We start from the raw sequence: 16,052 nt of genomic DNA, 5'->3' as shown, positions 1-16,052 counted from the left end.
AATTTTAAAGCAGCCAAGTGTAAGCCAACCCAGATCCTAGAAGCTAAGCTGTAACAAGGGGGTTTGGTGTTTAGGCATCTCCAGCAAAATTCAACTCTCTGTGGAGGGTAACATACAATTCTCATGTGAGAGACAAAACACAAAGCACATTTTTTTCTGTTGACAGCAAATTCTATCCATCTTAATGCGCTTCTTTTTTTTTTTTTCCAAAAGACAAACTGCTGTTTATCTGTAGTCACATTTTAAAGAACAGCTTTAAACCCTTCTTAAATGATGAAATTAGGCTTATTTCACGAGCGAAAATTACTTTGGTGGTTATGCATGTACCACAACCACCAGAAAACAGAGTAAAACCTCCCTCCCATGGAGGACTAATTGCTTCAGCCATAATTCAGATGTTCTGATCTCAGTGTTGCACTGAACGGCTTACACTGTTTGTGATTGCAACCCATTCTACACGTTCTTCACACAGCAATTTTGACATATTTCACAAAGCCAGTCCCAAACTGCCTCTGTCTCTTACATGTTCTTCCCTGGGCTTGGCTCGGATTCCCTTCTCCATCCGCGTACAGAGCTATGACGTTGATGGAGTAAGCGGTGTCAGGCGTCAAGCGCTCCAGCATCACATCACGAGTGTTGCCCGGTACCACAATCTAAAACAGAAAGAAAAGGTGCGTATATATATAAAAAAAAGTATCATTCAGATGATACTGCGTCTTTTTAGAATGAAAAATTTAGATAAAATGTAGAAAAATTGGGAACACGACCAGACTGCACGTTTTCCAAGAAAAGTAATACAAGTTTAATAATGTTGATAAACATTCCAGAGCAGGTACCAAAAAAAAAAAAAAAATGCATAAATACATAAGGAGCTCTCATTCTGCAAATGGAATTGTTATTTTTTTCACATTTTACATAAAAATAGTTCACAGAAAAAGAAGAAACATTGAGGAACAGAAACCAAAAAAGGTATATTGTCATGGTTTACTGACATATAAAGGACATTTTCTATTCTACTAATACAGGGGTTCCCAGTTGTGTGGGGGGCAATATGCAGTTTCACTTTATGGATGCAAATGATTCATTAAAAATCATACACTTCCTTACATAAAACCATACCCATCTGTACCTGTACAGTATTGGGTGCACGTTTTGTGTGAGCACATTCACAGACTTAGCTCTGAAACCGCACCTATTTCTACACAAAGCCAAGAGCTCTCACTTCACACCTAGAGGGCAAATTTTTACCCATATCCAGACTTCGCTGCTCACCATGACCTACTTAAACACTAATGACTTGAGCTCTCACTTCACACCTAGAGGGCAAATTCTTACCATATCCAGACTTTGCTGCTCACCATGACCTACTTAAATACTAATGACTCGAGGTGAACAGATGGTTTCGTGGCAAAATCACATAAACTTGGCATTTGACTACATAATTAAACATTTTGGAATAAATATTTGTTGTTTCCTTCTGTCTTTTTGCAAAAAAATAAATTATAAAAAAGGTTTATTTTTATTTTAAAGGGTACTCAATACCCAGTTTTAAATGGAAAAAAAATAAATTATAAAAAAGGTTTATTTTAACTTATCTTTACCTGCAATATGATAAAGGGCACTCAATACCCAGTTTTAAATGGGAGCCTTATTTCTTATTTCTATTATTTCACCAAATTAAGAATTTATTTACAATGGCCTAAATTCCTGTAGAGACTGTTTTCAGCAGGGACACTCCTGGGCAGACAGTTGGCTTGAGTTTATTATTATTGTTCTACACTCATTGAAGGAAGCAATATCCTCCACACACTTTCAAGGAATAGTATAAAAACTAAATTACTTACAGATTCTGATGGCCTTGGGCCAGACAGTGGAGAGTAATTAATTCTATATTGCTGTACCGGACCCGGAGCAGGTTCCCACCGGACATTCATGCTGTTTGGTGTGGGATTGTAAACTTGGATGTTTCTGGGTGTTCCTCTCTCCACTAGAGCAAGGAGAATTTAAAGTCAGTTTTGCAAAGTTGCTGACGTAAGTCCTAGCTCTACTTGAATCCTTAACAGCGCTCAAAGGACGCTGAAAAGTGCATCGGCCCAAGATAAACACATTACTTTTCTTGCCCCAAAATCTACAAATCTAAGAATCTCAGTTATTAGACTTTATAAACAGGCAGCAAAGTACATCTGTTTATGCTGCAAATTTCAAGTATGATCATAACACTTTGTTACCCTGCTGTCAACCAGAGAGATATGGAAATTAGCCACAAACTACACATTTTAGCTCATACTGACATTAGGAACCCACACTCCCCAGAAAATCTTAAGTACATGGTATGTACGTAAGCATGGATTAACCCCAATATTTACCATTTGCTCACCAATATTGCTACTGGCACTACATTTCAAATTTTCCTGCTGTGTGGAGGCGAACAGTGAATTTGCTGCACAACATCAGAGCTGAGTTTGCCAGAGATAAGTGGACTGAAAACCTCCATCCCAATAGGCAAACAAAGCTGAATAACTTACAGAGCTGCAGCCATAACCAAGCAGGTAAACAGAATTTCTTACACTTATGTTTTAGCTTTGGGGAAAATAAACTTCCATATTTGACGTAAGATCAATTTCTAATGATCTGAGCCACTCACACACAAAAAATCCTAACATTTTTTTTCAAAAGGGCTGTTTTACTTACAAGTTCTTCCAGTGTCAGAGACACGTCCGCCATCCCCCTCTGGGAAAACTGGAACCACGGTGACAGTGTAAGGTGTGTTGGGTTCCAAGGTCCTCAGGATGACATAATTGGTGTTTCCTGGCACTGTTGTCTGCAAAGTTAAAACAAAAGGTAGAGGCATGACATTTACATAAGTAGGCAAAAAGTTTAAGCTTTTTTGTATCTCCCTCAGTCCTCCACCACATCTCATTTCCGGAATGGATGTGATAAAAAATTGACAAAAGATGAAGCCTGAAGTAACAGGACTCGTGGTGTATGCTAGAATTGTCTTTCAAGAAGGTTCTGTCTCGGAATTAACAAAAATGGTAGTTAAGTCCTATGTTCTCCAATTCAATTTACAGCTACATTCACTTTTGGATCCAAATCCTGTTCTGCCAGTAACAGAAGCACAATCTGCAGTGACCTCTTCAACAACTACTATTTAGCAGCTCAGAGGCATTTAAAAGGCAATTTCTAACTAAAAAATAATAAGCATTATATAACACTAAAATACGCTAATGACAATAATTAATGAGCAGCTCACATTAGAAAGCAAAATTCCACAGCATTTAAGAACATTTATCATCAGCAGTTCTCTAGGTGCTATTGGAACAATGTCGATTCATGTACTCCTCATTTCCTGGGCTCATCAAATTTCCACAGATGTGGAAAAAGAAACAAAAGTGGGAAAGAATAATATTTTCCCAGTTTACAACAAGGGTTCCTATTTTACAAAATTGTTTTGGCTCTTTAGCAATTTAGTAATTCTAGGAGACTGGAATAAGACACCTGTGTGGATTTTTCTGCTTTCACAAATATCATCACATGACTTTTTAGCAAGAAAAATGGGTAGAAACGAGGTCTGCTGACTTTCTAGCATTTTGTACACCCTGAAGTCAGCTTTCCATTCAAATGCACTGCTCTAAAAAACAAACAAATATCACGTGTGGTACTAAATCCCTGCACTAAGAACTAACTACTGGAGGTCTACAATAATCCCTAAATAATAATCAATATTCAATAATCCCTAATACATATGGGAGTGACTGACTCTCATGGAGGTGCTTTGCATGTTCTCCAGGGTAGCTACAAACAGAAAAAAGCCAGTGCATGGGCAAAAAAAGCAGTATTTCTGGTATTTCTCTCACCAGCACCACGAGCTGCAATTTATCTGAGACAGGTAGTGAGAGCCCCACAAAAATATTTACCATTTCTTCTGCACCTCCAGCCGTAGGTCTATAAAAGACTTTATACTGGCGAGGGCTTCCTTCTGCGTGATCCCATCGAACGTTCAGAGTGCTGGTGGTTGGGTCGTAAACCAGCAAGTTCCTCACAGTGGTGAGAGGTTCTGAAACAGAGCGATGAGCTGTCAGAAACGTGGAACCACATTCTCTCGCCTGCGCTGCCGGGTCATGCCCATGCAATGTGTCATTAGTAAATTTACAAAACAGCAGGTTTAATAGTTCACGTTAAATGTTATTTGTCTTCATTAATCAGAATGCATCAGCCCCATCCAACAGCATAAGGAATGCTAATTAGAGTAAGACAAATTTATTTCTGGACACTATTTTAGAATTATAGGACCCCACAAAAATATTTACCATTTCTTCTGCACCTCCAGCCGTAGGTCTATAAAAGACTTTATACTGGCGAGGGCTTCCTTCTGCGTGATCCCATCGAACGTTCAGAGTGCTGGTGGTTGGGTCGTAAACCAGCAAGTTCCTCACAGTGGTGAGAGGTTCTGAAACAGAGCGATGAGCTGTCAGAAACCTGGAACCACATTCTCTCATTTAAAAGCTGAGTAGACATAGTGCTTAGAGATATGGGTTAGTGATGGTTTTGTCAGTGTTCGGTTGATGGTTGGACTCAATGATCTTAAAGGTCCCTTCCTTCCTCGACAAAGCATTGGAATGGGCTGCCCAGGGGAGTGTTTGAGGCACCATCCCTGGAGGGATTTAAAAGCTGAGTAGACATAGTGCTTAGAGATATGGGTTAGTGATGGTTTTGTCAGTGTTGGGTTGATGGTTGGACTCGATGATCTGAAAGGTCCCTTCCTTCCTCGGCAACTCTATGATTCTATGATTGTTTTCCTCCTTCCTCACCAAACACACTGCTATGTCTGACTTTCCGTTGCAGGCTCAAGAGTAAACCAAGTAAAAATGAATTAACAAATTTATAAAGAAATTTCTAGTTAAATAATTAATTAAAAATAGTGAATTGGCTTTTATACTTGAGGTATCCCTGGCAGCAAATCACTCAGTGTTTATAGCAGGACCAAAACAATGCTACCAACACACAGTGGCAGAGCCTCAAGGAGTGGACTGTAAAGGTCAGGCTCTGAACTGAAAGGGCTGACAGGAAAACAGTAAACTTATACTTAAGGGCACACATATAAGATTCCTATGTCTTCAGATGCTTTAAGGTGTTTACCAAACTGTGGCATAAGACAATTAAACAGATGAAAATTAAGAAGTTCCATAGTAGTATTAGGGTTTTTCTCAGCCTTAAAAGCTGAGCATCCAGTCGAAGGCAGTGGTCCAGGGACCGACAGACCTCCTTACTTTAGGGACTTGAAACCCTTCAAAGGACAAATGACAAATACAGATGGGATGAACTTCACCACAAGGAATTTTTCTTGGCTCCTTTGAAAGGCAACACATCACTATTGCTTCACGCCTGATAAGAAGGTCTCAAGAAGCTACGTACTGGTTCTGCCTCGTCCTGTCATTCGTCCCCCCTCGCCGTCTGCGTACATTGAGGACACGGTGATAGCATATGGTGTGTCAGGCTGCAGCTTCTGGATCACCACGCTGTTCTGCCGCCCGCCGACCATAGTCTGCAGCAAAACAAAGGAAAAGATTAAAATACTTCTTGCACTGCTCCTTTTATGCTTACTGTTACAGTGGAGAATGTGAGCCTCTGACGCAGAGTGGGAACCAATATGATGTATCATATGCTGCAGTGCTCTCATGATTGACACTGATGGTAGACATTGAACAATAATAATATTTAGTAGCTATTAATTTTAGCAAGTTGAGACAAGTCCAGCGACACAAAGCCGGTATTCTTTAGGACCTCCAGACTTGCACATAACCACAATTATACATCAGCTGCCAGCACAGAGCTGTTTCTCCACATTGCCCCTGCCTATGTCATTCTGAAGTCAATGACAGTCTTTCATTCACTTTGATAGACTTTGAATTGGGCCCTTTATGCTCCACTCTCAGGTAGAATGCAAGCTGGGAATAAATTATATTCTAATGTCTCTCAGGTAGAATGCAAGCTGGGAATAAATGACAACATTCTAATGTACATCTGATAGAATATCAACACTGTCTCTCCTTGATTTCAAAAATTTTACAGCATGATACTTCAGCTTCTAAAACATCTTTGTTAAGAGTCTAAAATCATTACTGATGGTTATATATGGATGGATATATCTTTCATTTCAAATTTTCTTTTACAGACCATCCTGTGATGATAATCACCAAGCAAAAGACTTACAGTGCACTGAAAATAATACCTACATCTTCAGCATTTGTGATTCACGAGCTTTTGGGGGTTTTAACTGTGTGAAATCACACTTCCTCAAGAGCATCCTTTGTACTTTTAAGACTAGGTACACCTTTTCAAAGCCTATTCTGGTAATATGTTTGTCATAACACCTATAAGCTTCCAACGATGAAGAACTGATACTGAGCAACCATTTATGCACGTTCACATTTCATAGAAGTAGATTGTTTTAATTTACAAGGAAAATTTTATTTGTACTCAAGTGTAAAAAGCTCAGTTCAAAGCAGAAATGCCTTTAGCATCCCATCATGACTGCCCCTATATTTAGGTACCTGTTTGCCTTTCAAAACCTGACCCTAAATGATCACAGTGGTCTCTGGAATGTGATGTGCAGTTTTTGCAGAGTTGTCTTCAAATCACCTGTGCTCTTTCTTGGTGCTGAGGCCATAAAATGTCAGACTGAGCACCAAAAAAACTTCTAGAAATTCTATTTTAAGTATTTCAGTGGGGACCCTGCTCCTGCCTACCCAGCAACTGCAGTTTAACCAAATATCACAGTAAAAAAAAGAGCAGATAAGGAATTACTGTTACAGGACTGAGAAATAATTGCAGACAGACATAAAAATGCCACAAACAGAGCATCACGAGCTTTTGGGGGTTTTAACTGTGTGAAATTACACTTCCTCAAGAGCATCCTTTGTACTTTTAAGACTAGGTACACCTTTTCAAAGCCTATTCTGGTAATATGTTTGTCATAACACCTATAAGCTTCCAACGATGAAGAACTGATACTGAGCAACCATTTATGCACGTTCACATTTCATAGAAGTAGATTGTTTTAATTTACAAGGAAAATTTTATTTGTACTCAAGTGTAAAAAGCTCAGTTCAAAGCAGAAATGCCTTTAGCATCCCATCATGACTGCCCCTATATTTAGGTACCTGTTTGCCTTTCAAAACCTGACCCTAAATGATCACAGTGGTCTCTGGAATGTGATGTGCAGTTTTTGCAGAGTTGTCTTCAAATCACCTGTGCTCTTTCTTGGTGCTGAGGCCATAAAATGTCAGACTGAGCACCAAAAAACCTTCTAGAAATTCTATTTTAAGTATTTCAGTGGGGACCCTGCTCCTGCCTACCCAGCAACTGCAGTTTAACCAAATATCACAGTAAAAAAACAGAGCAGATAAGGAATTACTGTTATAGGACTGAGAATTAATTGCAGACAGACGAGTGCCACGAACAGAGCACGAGTGTTCTCTGTGCTTTCCTCAAAAAGAGGTGTCTTCTCCAACAACCACTGCTGGACTCTATCCAGTTATGAAGAATTAAGTCTACGTCTATTCTTTGCACAAATTTCAACAGAATGCCCATAATTCTTTTTTCATTCCAGTATCAATTACAGATATTAATTAACCTTACTGTTGTTCCTTATTCTTCTAGTGATTTCTCACTAAATTTGCATCCAACTATTCAATTCAGCTACCTCAACTCAAATGCACGTTGTTCAGAAGAGAGTAAAAATGGGTATTAATTACAGATATTAATTAACCTTACTGTTGTTCCTTGTTCTTCTAGTGATTTCTCACTAAATTTGCATCCAACTATTTAATTCAACTACCTCAACTCAAATGCATGTTGCTCAGAAGAGAGTAAAAATGGGTGCGTAAGGATCCCACTGACTCTAGAGTAAACATTCCTCGATACGCTTCTGAACATGTGTGATCTCCAACCACAGGAACAAGCTAATGAGTGTGGTTTTCATCTGAGAGTGCTCCTCTGAGTCATTTGGCAGCAACCAAAAGAGCCTCCCACTGCAGAACAGGGCATTTTTAAGTAGCACAGATTTCTGATAAACAGGCTGCTGGAATTCCCGTTCCCAGACGGTGTTGCGTAGGCCACCAGCAGCCAACACAGCTCCTGCTGACGCCGCCGGGAAAGCTGGCTGGTCACCCAGTACTGGCTCACCCTATCATTACAGCTGCTCAGTCATATTAAAAGACGCTAAAATACAGAATCCCAGAATCCCAGAATGATGTGGGGTTGGAAGGGACCTCTGGAGATCATCCAGTCCAACCTCCTGCCAGAGCAGGGTCACCCAGAGCAGGTCCCACAGGAACGTGTCCAGGGGGGTTTGAACGTCTCCAGAGAAGGAGACTCCACCACCTCTCTGGGCAGCCTCTGCCAGGGCTCTGCCACCCTCAAAGTCAAGAAGTTCCTCCTCATATTTAGATTGAACTTCCCATGTTCCATTCTGTGCCCATTTCCTCTTGTCCTGTCCCTGGGCACCACTGAAAAAAGCCTGGCCCCATCCTCCTGACACCCACCCTTTCAGTATTTATAGGCCTCGATCAGATCCCCCTCAGTCTTCTCTTCTCCAGACTAAACAGACCCAAGTCCCTCAGCCTTTCCTCGTAAGGGAGATGCTCCAGGCCCCTCATCACCTTTGTAGCCCTTTGCTGTACCCTCTTCAGCAGTTCCCTGTCCTTCTGGAACTGGACCCAGTGCTCCGGTGTGGCCTCACCAGGGCAGAGCAGAGGGGTAGGACCCTAAATCCTTCCTTAGCATATGTTTTGCACGGATTTGTTTTTGCAGCTGCACCTTCTGGGTGATTATTCTGTCCCTAGTGTGGTAAGGGACAGTCTCAATTATCCACAGTATGTTCCATGGCAAAGTCCCTCTGACAGGACATAAACCACACTATGAAAACCATGGAAAACTCTCGGTTATGGAAGGAGTCATGGTAGTTCATATCATTGCTCGTTGTGATGATTGCTTGTCTGTGACTTGTAGTCTCATGTGCTACTCAATTTGTTCCTCAATACATTTTAACTTTATTCTAGTTATATCTATAGATTAGCTGATTTCTCAAGAAAACAGGCTGTATCCAAAGTTATTTTTGCTTCCATAAAGAGCATTCTCTCTTGGATTTGAAAGGTGAGAAAGAAAAAGGTGGGTATCTACACCTATTCTCTATAAATATTAATCTTTACCGAAAAGGTGATTAATATATGCACCGCTGTGCTTTGAAGATAAATTATTCAAATGGATTAATTTACAGAACTCTCATTTAAAGTTGAATAAATAGAGCATTTCAAGTTGAGTTACCGACTGTTCGGGGCCATCCCCACTGATGGGCTGGTAAATGATCCTGTATCTCTGGACGCGGCCGCTGGCCGGGTCCCACTTCACAGTCAAACTGTGGGACGTTGCATTGTACACCTGAAGGTTTCGTGGGCCACTCTTTGGGGCTGAGAAACGTAATAAAGAGAAGAATAAATATGTAATTCAGGAAAAAAAAAAAAAAAAAAGCAGGTACAAACACTTCATTCATACTTTTAGGGCTGCATTAATGCCTGAGCAAGAGCAGAATGTATTAAGTACAAGATAGCATAAACTGTGATGTTTGTAAAATAACAAACATATGGTAATCTAGTGTTTAGTATTCTTCCAAATACACAATAATATTTATTAAATGATCTCAGCTTTTTAACGTCAACATTCCTCACAGTTTAGAAAAAAGGTAGCTATGACTTTTCTTTAGTAATACCATACCTGGAAATGCAGATGCTTACCTTGTGTGGTGATAGGTACCAAGGGTACTAGAAAAAAAGTAGAAACAGTTTTCAGAATTCTTGTATGAGTACGCCTTCTGATTTAATAGCAACAAACAACAACAGAAACTCTTGAAAGGCAGAAACTCTTTATTTACTTACATGTTCTTTCACTGCCAACGAGGTCATCGCTTTCTGATTCATCAGGATAGATGGCAGTAACGGAGATGTCATATAACATATCTGGATTCAAATTTTCAAAGACCACACTGTTCTCATCCCCATTTACGATAGTCTTGTAGAGAAATATTTAAAAAGAAAAAATTAATAAATAAAACCAAAACAAACAAAAGCAAACAAACAGAGAATGGGATATGAGTAACTTTTTACACAGTGACACCACTCCAAGTGGCTGAACAGAGAATGGGATATGAGTAACTTTTTACACAGTGACACCAGTCCAAGTGGCTGTAACTAACTGTGTGTTCTCCACCTTCTCACTGAATTTCCATTAAGCGCAACAACTTGCAAGTTACAGGCCATTTACTAACTACCCTTCTGATTTTCAAAATATATCCTCTAAGAGACTACCCACAAAATCTTATGGTGACTATCGATTCTTACCTCCTGTTTTTCCGGTCTTCCATAGGGTCCCCAGGTTATTCTATAGAGAGAGACGTCCGGAGCTCCGTGATCCCAAGTTCCTCTGAAACTATTGGTGGTGACGTCTGTGATCCTGAGATTGACGGGCGCTGGCACAGGCTCTGTTATGAGAAAAGGAAAAGTATTCCACAAAATGTAACTACAAAATAAATACAGTTAAACCACAGAGTTACTCAGACGAAGAATTGAGAAGATTAGGTAGAAGATTCACCTCTCAGTTACCATTATTCTAATGACTACAGTAAAGTGCTGGAGTACAACAGCGCCCACCTACACTAAGGAAATCATCCTTCATAAGGTCACATCACCAGGTTATTGTCTGATATCTCCACTGACCTCAGCAGAGGTCCCAACCCACATGTCTCCTCACAACAACTGAAGTCCTAACTCTCACATTTTGGAGTTCGAAGGAGTGATTCTGAACTCCCACACAAAGGTCAAGCTCCTGCACGACTTTCTCCCAGATTTTAAAATTCTTTATATAAGCCAAATAGGTCATGACTGAATCACACCACTTATTTTAGAAAGCATTCACAGAGGTTAATTGTACATGAAGGAGGCAAAATATTATAGTCACTGGGAAGAAATGAGTAAATAGGTAAAAGCAGAGAATTAAATTAAAAATATTTTCTTTGGCAGAGCTTTCCTCCTTTTCCTTACACACACATTCACACAAAACCACAGCTATAGAAAAAAAGGTTAGCACAAAAGCAAGGGGAAAAAAAAAAATATCTCACACTCGCTGAGCCTGCAGGCTCAGTGTTTACTGCAATAAGACACTGAACTCATCTCAGATTCTCAGGGACTACCACGGTGCAAATAATGCTACAAACACGAGAAAAATATTTCTGATAGATTAAATTACAGTTCCCCCTCAACTCAGTAATATATTGCAGCACAGGCAACTTAAATGGAACATAAGGCAAAAATACCCCCGAGAAGGGTTATCATGAGAACTTACGGGTGACGGCTTCTGCATTTATGGGTAGGGATTCCCCTTCATCATACACAGCAACAACTTTGACATTATACAGCGTTTGGGAGGACAGGTCAGAGAGAGTGGTGCTCGTTTTGAGTCTGTCAATTTCCACCTAAGAATAAAAATAGTGACTTAAGAACCGTAAATTGCTCCATTTCTGATGTCTTATTGGATTAAATGGCAGAAATTCCTGTACTGAAAAACACGGAAGTATTCCGCACTCAATTTTGCCATTTTCGCCTAAACTTAGCACTCAGCATTTGGGTGTATCTCCTAACTCCCATGCAAAGCGTATTGTCTCTTAGAGCTTGGCAAGATAGCACTTAGCAGAGAGTAGAAATGGCTATTTATCAAAACACAGGAAAATTCTCCAGCCAGTTGGAGGATTTTTCCTCTCCAGAGGAAGAAGAGGGGACACACAAAGAAATCTCTCTCGTGTTTATTCAGTTTCCAAGAAATCAGTACCTTTTCCTGACTGCAGCCACCAAGACTGAAGTTCTTTATTCTCAGAGGTGGTTTATGATACTACTTTTACTGTAATCTTAGTAACATAGCTCTTCCAAATAGAACTGTTTTCTAGTACTTTCAAAAATGTTCCTGTCATTTACCTCCTTTACATCATCTTCCTCAGCTATTTTGTATCTTAGGATATACTTTCGAACTTTCCCTGGGGCAGGATCCCAAAGGATGTTCATGCTGCTGTGAGTAACGTCCCGAATTGTTAAACCTCTGGGTCCAGGCAAAGGTACTGTAAAAATAATGACAGTGAAAATAATAAGTGAAAACGCTGTTCGCGGCAGAGGTACAGATCTTTCACAGAAGAAATTGAATTCTTTTCACACATTTCACTGAAATGGAGGCAATGACTTCCTGGGAAGTTCATTGCTCTGGCCATTAGATGAGACAGCTTACAAGTTTATTGTCCCAGCAATGAGCAAAAGAGCTATGAACTACAGCAGCTTCACCTTTGTAAATTAGGATCACAAGGCTTTTAGAGGTATCAGTGCTTAAGATCATAAATTTTGGTGACAACAATCACTTTTCATGTACAGTTAAGGGTTGAACATTTTTAAGAACATAAGGATAACTATACTGCATGCATCTAGCCCAGAAACACGCTTCTGCCAGTAGGAAATGTTTAACAAAAGATATTTAATGAAGGATTTAAAAAAAGGAAGCCGTGTTTAGATCATTCTTTTTCTTGGTATGGCATGTTTCCTTGGATTTTCTATACTTAAGAGAATGTCTGAACTCAGGAACAAGGTTTCTAAGACAACGCAAGCAAAATTGAGACCTTTTAAAAACAGTATGACCTTGAGATTGTCAAGCCAACTCCCTTCATTATTCAATGGAAAAAGACTTTCGTTTTAATAGTTGGTCCCTTGTCATTGAAATTGCCTTTAAGATCTTTTGGAAATGTATGAGTGTTAGAAAATGCATAAAACATGGAAAAGATGGTCTTCTAAACAAAAGAGGATAGATGAAAACCGTTGCATGAAATAAAATGGAAGTTAAGTGTTGCTGAAGCAATAACAACCAAGCAAGAATTGAGATGTCCATACGTGTCACTTCCTGGGTGGTGAGGGGATCGCTGCTCATATCACCAAACAATACGTAAGCTGTTAATGTGTACTCCGTGTTGGGGATGAGATCCACCAGCTGAACCTCATTCACTGACGGTCCGACACGCATCTGCACATGAAAAATAACACAAAGTGTTTAAAAACTGAAGAGAGCAATGGCAGAACAGCAAGCAATGATTTAACTTCAAGGGAATTTTGTTTGGCAGATTCACAGTATATTTACAGCTTCCTGACTGATGTCATTGTATACACTATCCCAGCAAGTACACAGCACTTTGAGAAGGACGTGCCAGTCTCTTTTGACTACTAGGATACATCAAGAAAACCCATCCGTTTTGAAAAGTTTATTTTTGGTAGAGTAGGGGAAGCGAACACAGATTCCCTCACCTCTTTCTCTGTGGTTGGGACTGTGGCATTGACAGCTTCATATGTTAACAAATAAGCCGTAGCTCCGCTGAGAGGCTCCCATCGCACCCGCATGGAAGTTGATCCGATGTCATAAACATTCAGGTTTCTGACTGAAGAGATTGGCACTGCCAAACGAAACGTACAGGTTAATTTATTCCCTTCACCTTCTTCCCCTCTCGTGTTTCACATACAGTAGTGTCACTGAGAACATGGCACGTGGGCTTTAGGTACATTATGGGTAGTAGAAGGGTGATCTGAAAGTAGCGGTATTTTAAGTTCTGCTCAGTTTAAGAATGAGGTAATGGTCGTCGCATTTTGAATGTGCGACAGATTTTCTACACATAGTTAAAAGTATCTTACAAGCCTGCAGTGGAACACTTGCATATTCTAAAAAGCAACATTAACTCACATGAATGCTCTAATACGAAACAGACCGTGACTGGTTTGGGATCTGTACTAATAAAAGGAATTTTTGTACTTCCTTCTTTTTTTCTGTATTTCTCCAATTATTAAATAAATATAAAAAATTACCATAGACTTCATAAAAATCATGTACATACTTTGAGGGTTTATGGCAAGGCTAATACAAAACAATCAAAGAAGTGAAATGAACACCTAACATTCAATACCCTTAAAGAGGCAGGAAAGTCACCTTACGTTGTATTCAGCATAAATACACCTAAAATCAATCCTGCAGGCAGCTAAGAGCAGAAACATAATGGCTCAGTTATGTGTCATAGATGCCAGTGTGGTGAAATAATAGCTTTTTGTTAATTTTATAACATTAGGATGAATTTCTGTAGAATTCTGGCTGCTAGTAGCAGGAATTAATTATCCAGCATAAAAATAAAGGAGAACATGTTTGTGTATGATCAGATTTCAGGAATTTATAAATTGTCTTGTAACTCATGTGTGTGGCTCTAGCCTTGTACAGCTCTTCTTCGTGAGCCTGGAAAAAGGTGGGAGAAATATTTTTTACCACAATACGGTTTTACTCCGCTAAAGTCTTTCAGCCAAGGTCTGAATGACCAGTCTAACACAACACAATTTTGTCATTTAAATGAAAAATTTCGTTTCCTCTAAGAGGAAAGTCCATGGTGCCAAAAGTCCTACTGGACAGTTCCCCATGTGCCAAACTGGCTGTTGATGTGTTACTCAAGTTGCATTTCCAACTTACAAGTTGTTTCCCTGCCGATCAGAGGTTCACTGCTTTCATCTTCCACCACAGAAAACACGTTAACGACATACTCAGTTTCAGGTTTCAGGTCTTTCAGAACCGTCGTCGTTTCCATCCTACTCACGTAAAACTACGTAGAAGAGAAGCAATGTTAACCACTGTGCAACAAATCTTCTCTCTATCAAAAAAATCATTCCTTGTGAAACTCTTCAGAAATCAATGGTATGGAACTAAAAATTAGTATGATCTTGATCTTCTACGTATTTTGTCTTTCAGTATACCACGATTTTTGCAAAGCAAAGTCATGTTTATGGTCCTACTTTTTGTAATTTTGGGTATCATTTACCGAGGCACGATATTCTTGACCTTGGGAGTCATTTTTTCATGTACTGTTATACTATACACAGCACAGACTTCAGAATTACATCACTGCAATGTGGAAGTCCAAGGTTATTGCAGACAATGGCAGAGATAAACACACAATGCTAACCTGTTGAGGGCTACCTCCAGAGGCAGGGTAATATTCAACTCTGTATCTATCAACACTCTCAGGAGGAGGACTCCATCTCAGTCTGAAAGAACGAGGTGTCACTTCCGAAATGACTAGGTTAGAGGGAGGAGGTAAATCACCTACAAGTGGAAGCAAATAAAAGAAATATTAATTTATCTTATATCATCTGGAATAAAAACATGAGAATAAAAATTACTTAGAAAAAAAAAAACAACACTTTAGGTACTTGCTGATGCTTCTGTTTCCTCGGGAATTCTTAAAACAACTCTGTGACGAGATAGCTCACCATCACACCATCAAGACCAAACAAGTTCCCTATTGTTCCTACTCCACCTTCAACACCAGTGTTTTACTGGAGAACCATCACCACACATTCCTGTTTTTCTGTGCTCAGCTTTGCTTTTGGGCTGTCAGACATCAATACTTGGCAAAGAGCCAGACTGTGAAAATGTTCATTACTGGATGAGAAAGAACCTGCCACAATGGGCAAAAAGGTGACACACCAAGCCACATAATCCCCGACTCTGGGAGAAAAGAAGGCATGTCCAGCCATGTCGTGCTGTTAGGTATCATACAGTCATTGTTGAAAGGAGAGGAAGAAGCCCTGTAGGGTAAGCCCAGGTGGGTCTGCACAACATCCTCACACCAGCAGCTGAAAAAACAGCCCAGGGCTACACAGTGCTCCCCTCCCCTTAAGTAACAGAAAGAAATTAGTGGTGCAAGCACATAAATGGAAAAAGGATGAGTTAGAGTAAAAATGGGAGGTACCTGGGCCTTTCACGCTGTTACAGAGATTTGTAGTCACATCATCAACAATGCTAGCCAGGTAGGAGAAATCTGCAACGTTGTAAGCGTGGATGTCATCTGGATCCGTTGCAATCTGCTTCAATTCGTTTTCATCAGCGTTTTTAATACCTTACAGAGAAGACATGAAAACAAGACTTCTTAGAAACGATGG

General features: G+C 39.8%; 1 protein-coding gene across 1 annotated transcript in view; it reads right to left on the bottom strand.

Moving 5' to 3' along the window:
- Positions 1 to 16,052, bottom strand: part of COL12A1 (collagen, type XII, alpha 1) — a 121,089-nt gene that overhangs the window by 62,803 nt on the left and 42,234 nt on the right. Inside the window, exons 21-36 of the mRNA XM_014949335.1 lie at positions 15,863 to 16,009; positions 15,074 to 15,213; positions 14,584 to 14,713; positions 13,386 to 13,531; positions 12,978 to 13,107; positions 12,024 to 12,163; positions 11,398 to 11,527; positions 10,398 to 10,537; positions 9,936 to 10,068; positions 9,795 to 9,821; positions 9,328 to 9,470; positions 5,416 to 5,545; positions 4,311 to 4,450; positions 2,692 to 2,821; positions 1,845 to 1,987; positions 524 to 653 (exon numbers count right to left, since the gene is read on the bottom strand). Coding sequence (XP_014804821.1) covers positions 524 to 653; positions 1,845 to 1,987; positions 2,692 to 2,821; positions 4,311 to 4,450; positions 5,416 to 5,545; positions 9,328 to 9,470; positions 9,795 to 9,821; positions 9,936 to 10,068; positions 10,398 to 10,537; positions 11,398 to 11,527; positions 12,024 to 12,163; positions 12,978 to 13,107; positions 13,386 to 13,531; positions 14,584 to 14,713; positions 15,074 to 15,213; positions 15,863 to 16,009 — 2,079 coding nt within the window. The remainder of the gene's footprint in view (positions 1 to 523; positions 654 to 1,844; positions 1,988 to 2,691; positions 2,822 to 4,310; positions 4,451 to 5,415; positions 5,546 to 9,327; positions 9,471 to 9,794; positions 9,822 to 9,935; positions 10,069 to 10,397; positions 10,538 to 11,397; positions 11,528 to 12,023; positions 12,164 to 12,977; positions 13,108 to 13,385; positions 13,532 to 14,583; positions 14,714 to 15,073; positions 15,214 to 15,862; positions 16,010 to 16,052) is intronic.

This window comes from Calidris pugnax, unplaced genomic scaffold (genome assembly GCF_001431845.1).
Source record: "Calidris pugnax isolate Ruff unplaced genomic scaffold, ASM143184v1 scaffold132, whole genome shotgun sequence".
NCBI lineage: Eukaryota > Metazoa > Chordata > Aves > Charadriiformes > Scolopacidae > Calidris > Calidris pugnax.
Note: the sequence above shows the minus strand (reverse complement) of the source record. Positions and strands in the feature narration are given on the sequence as shown.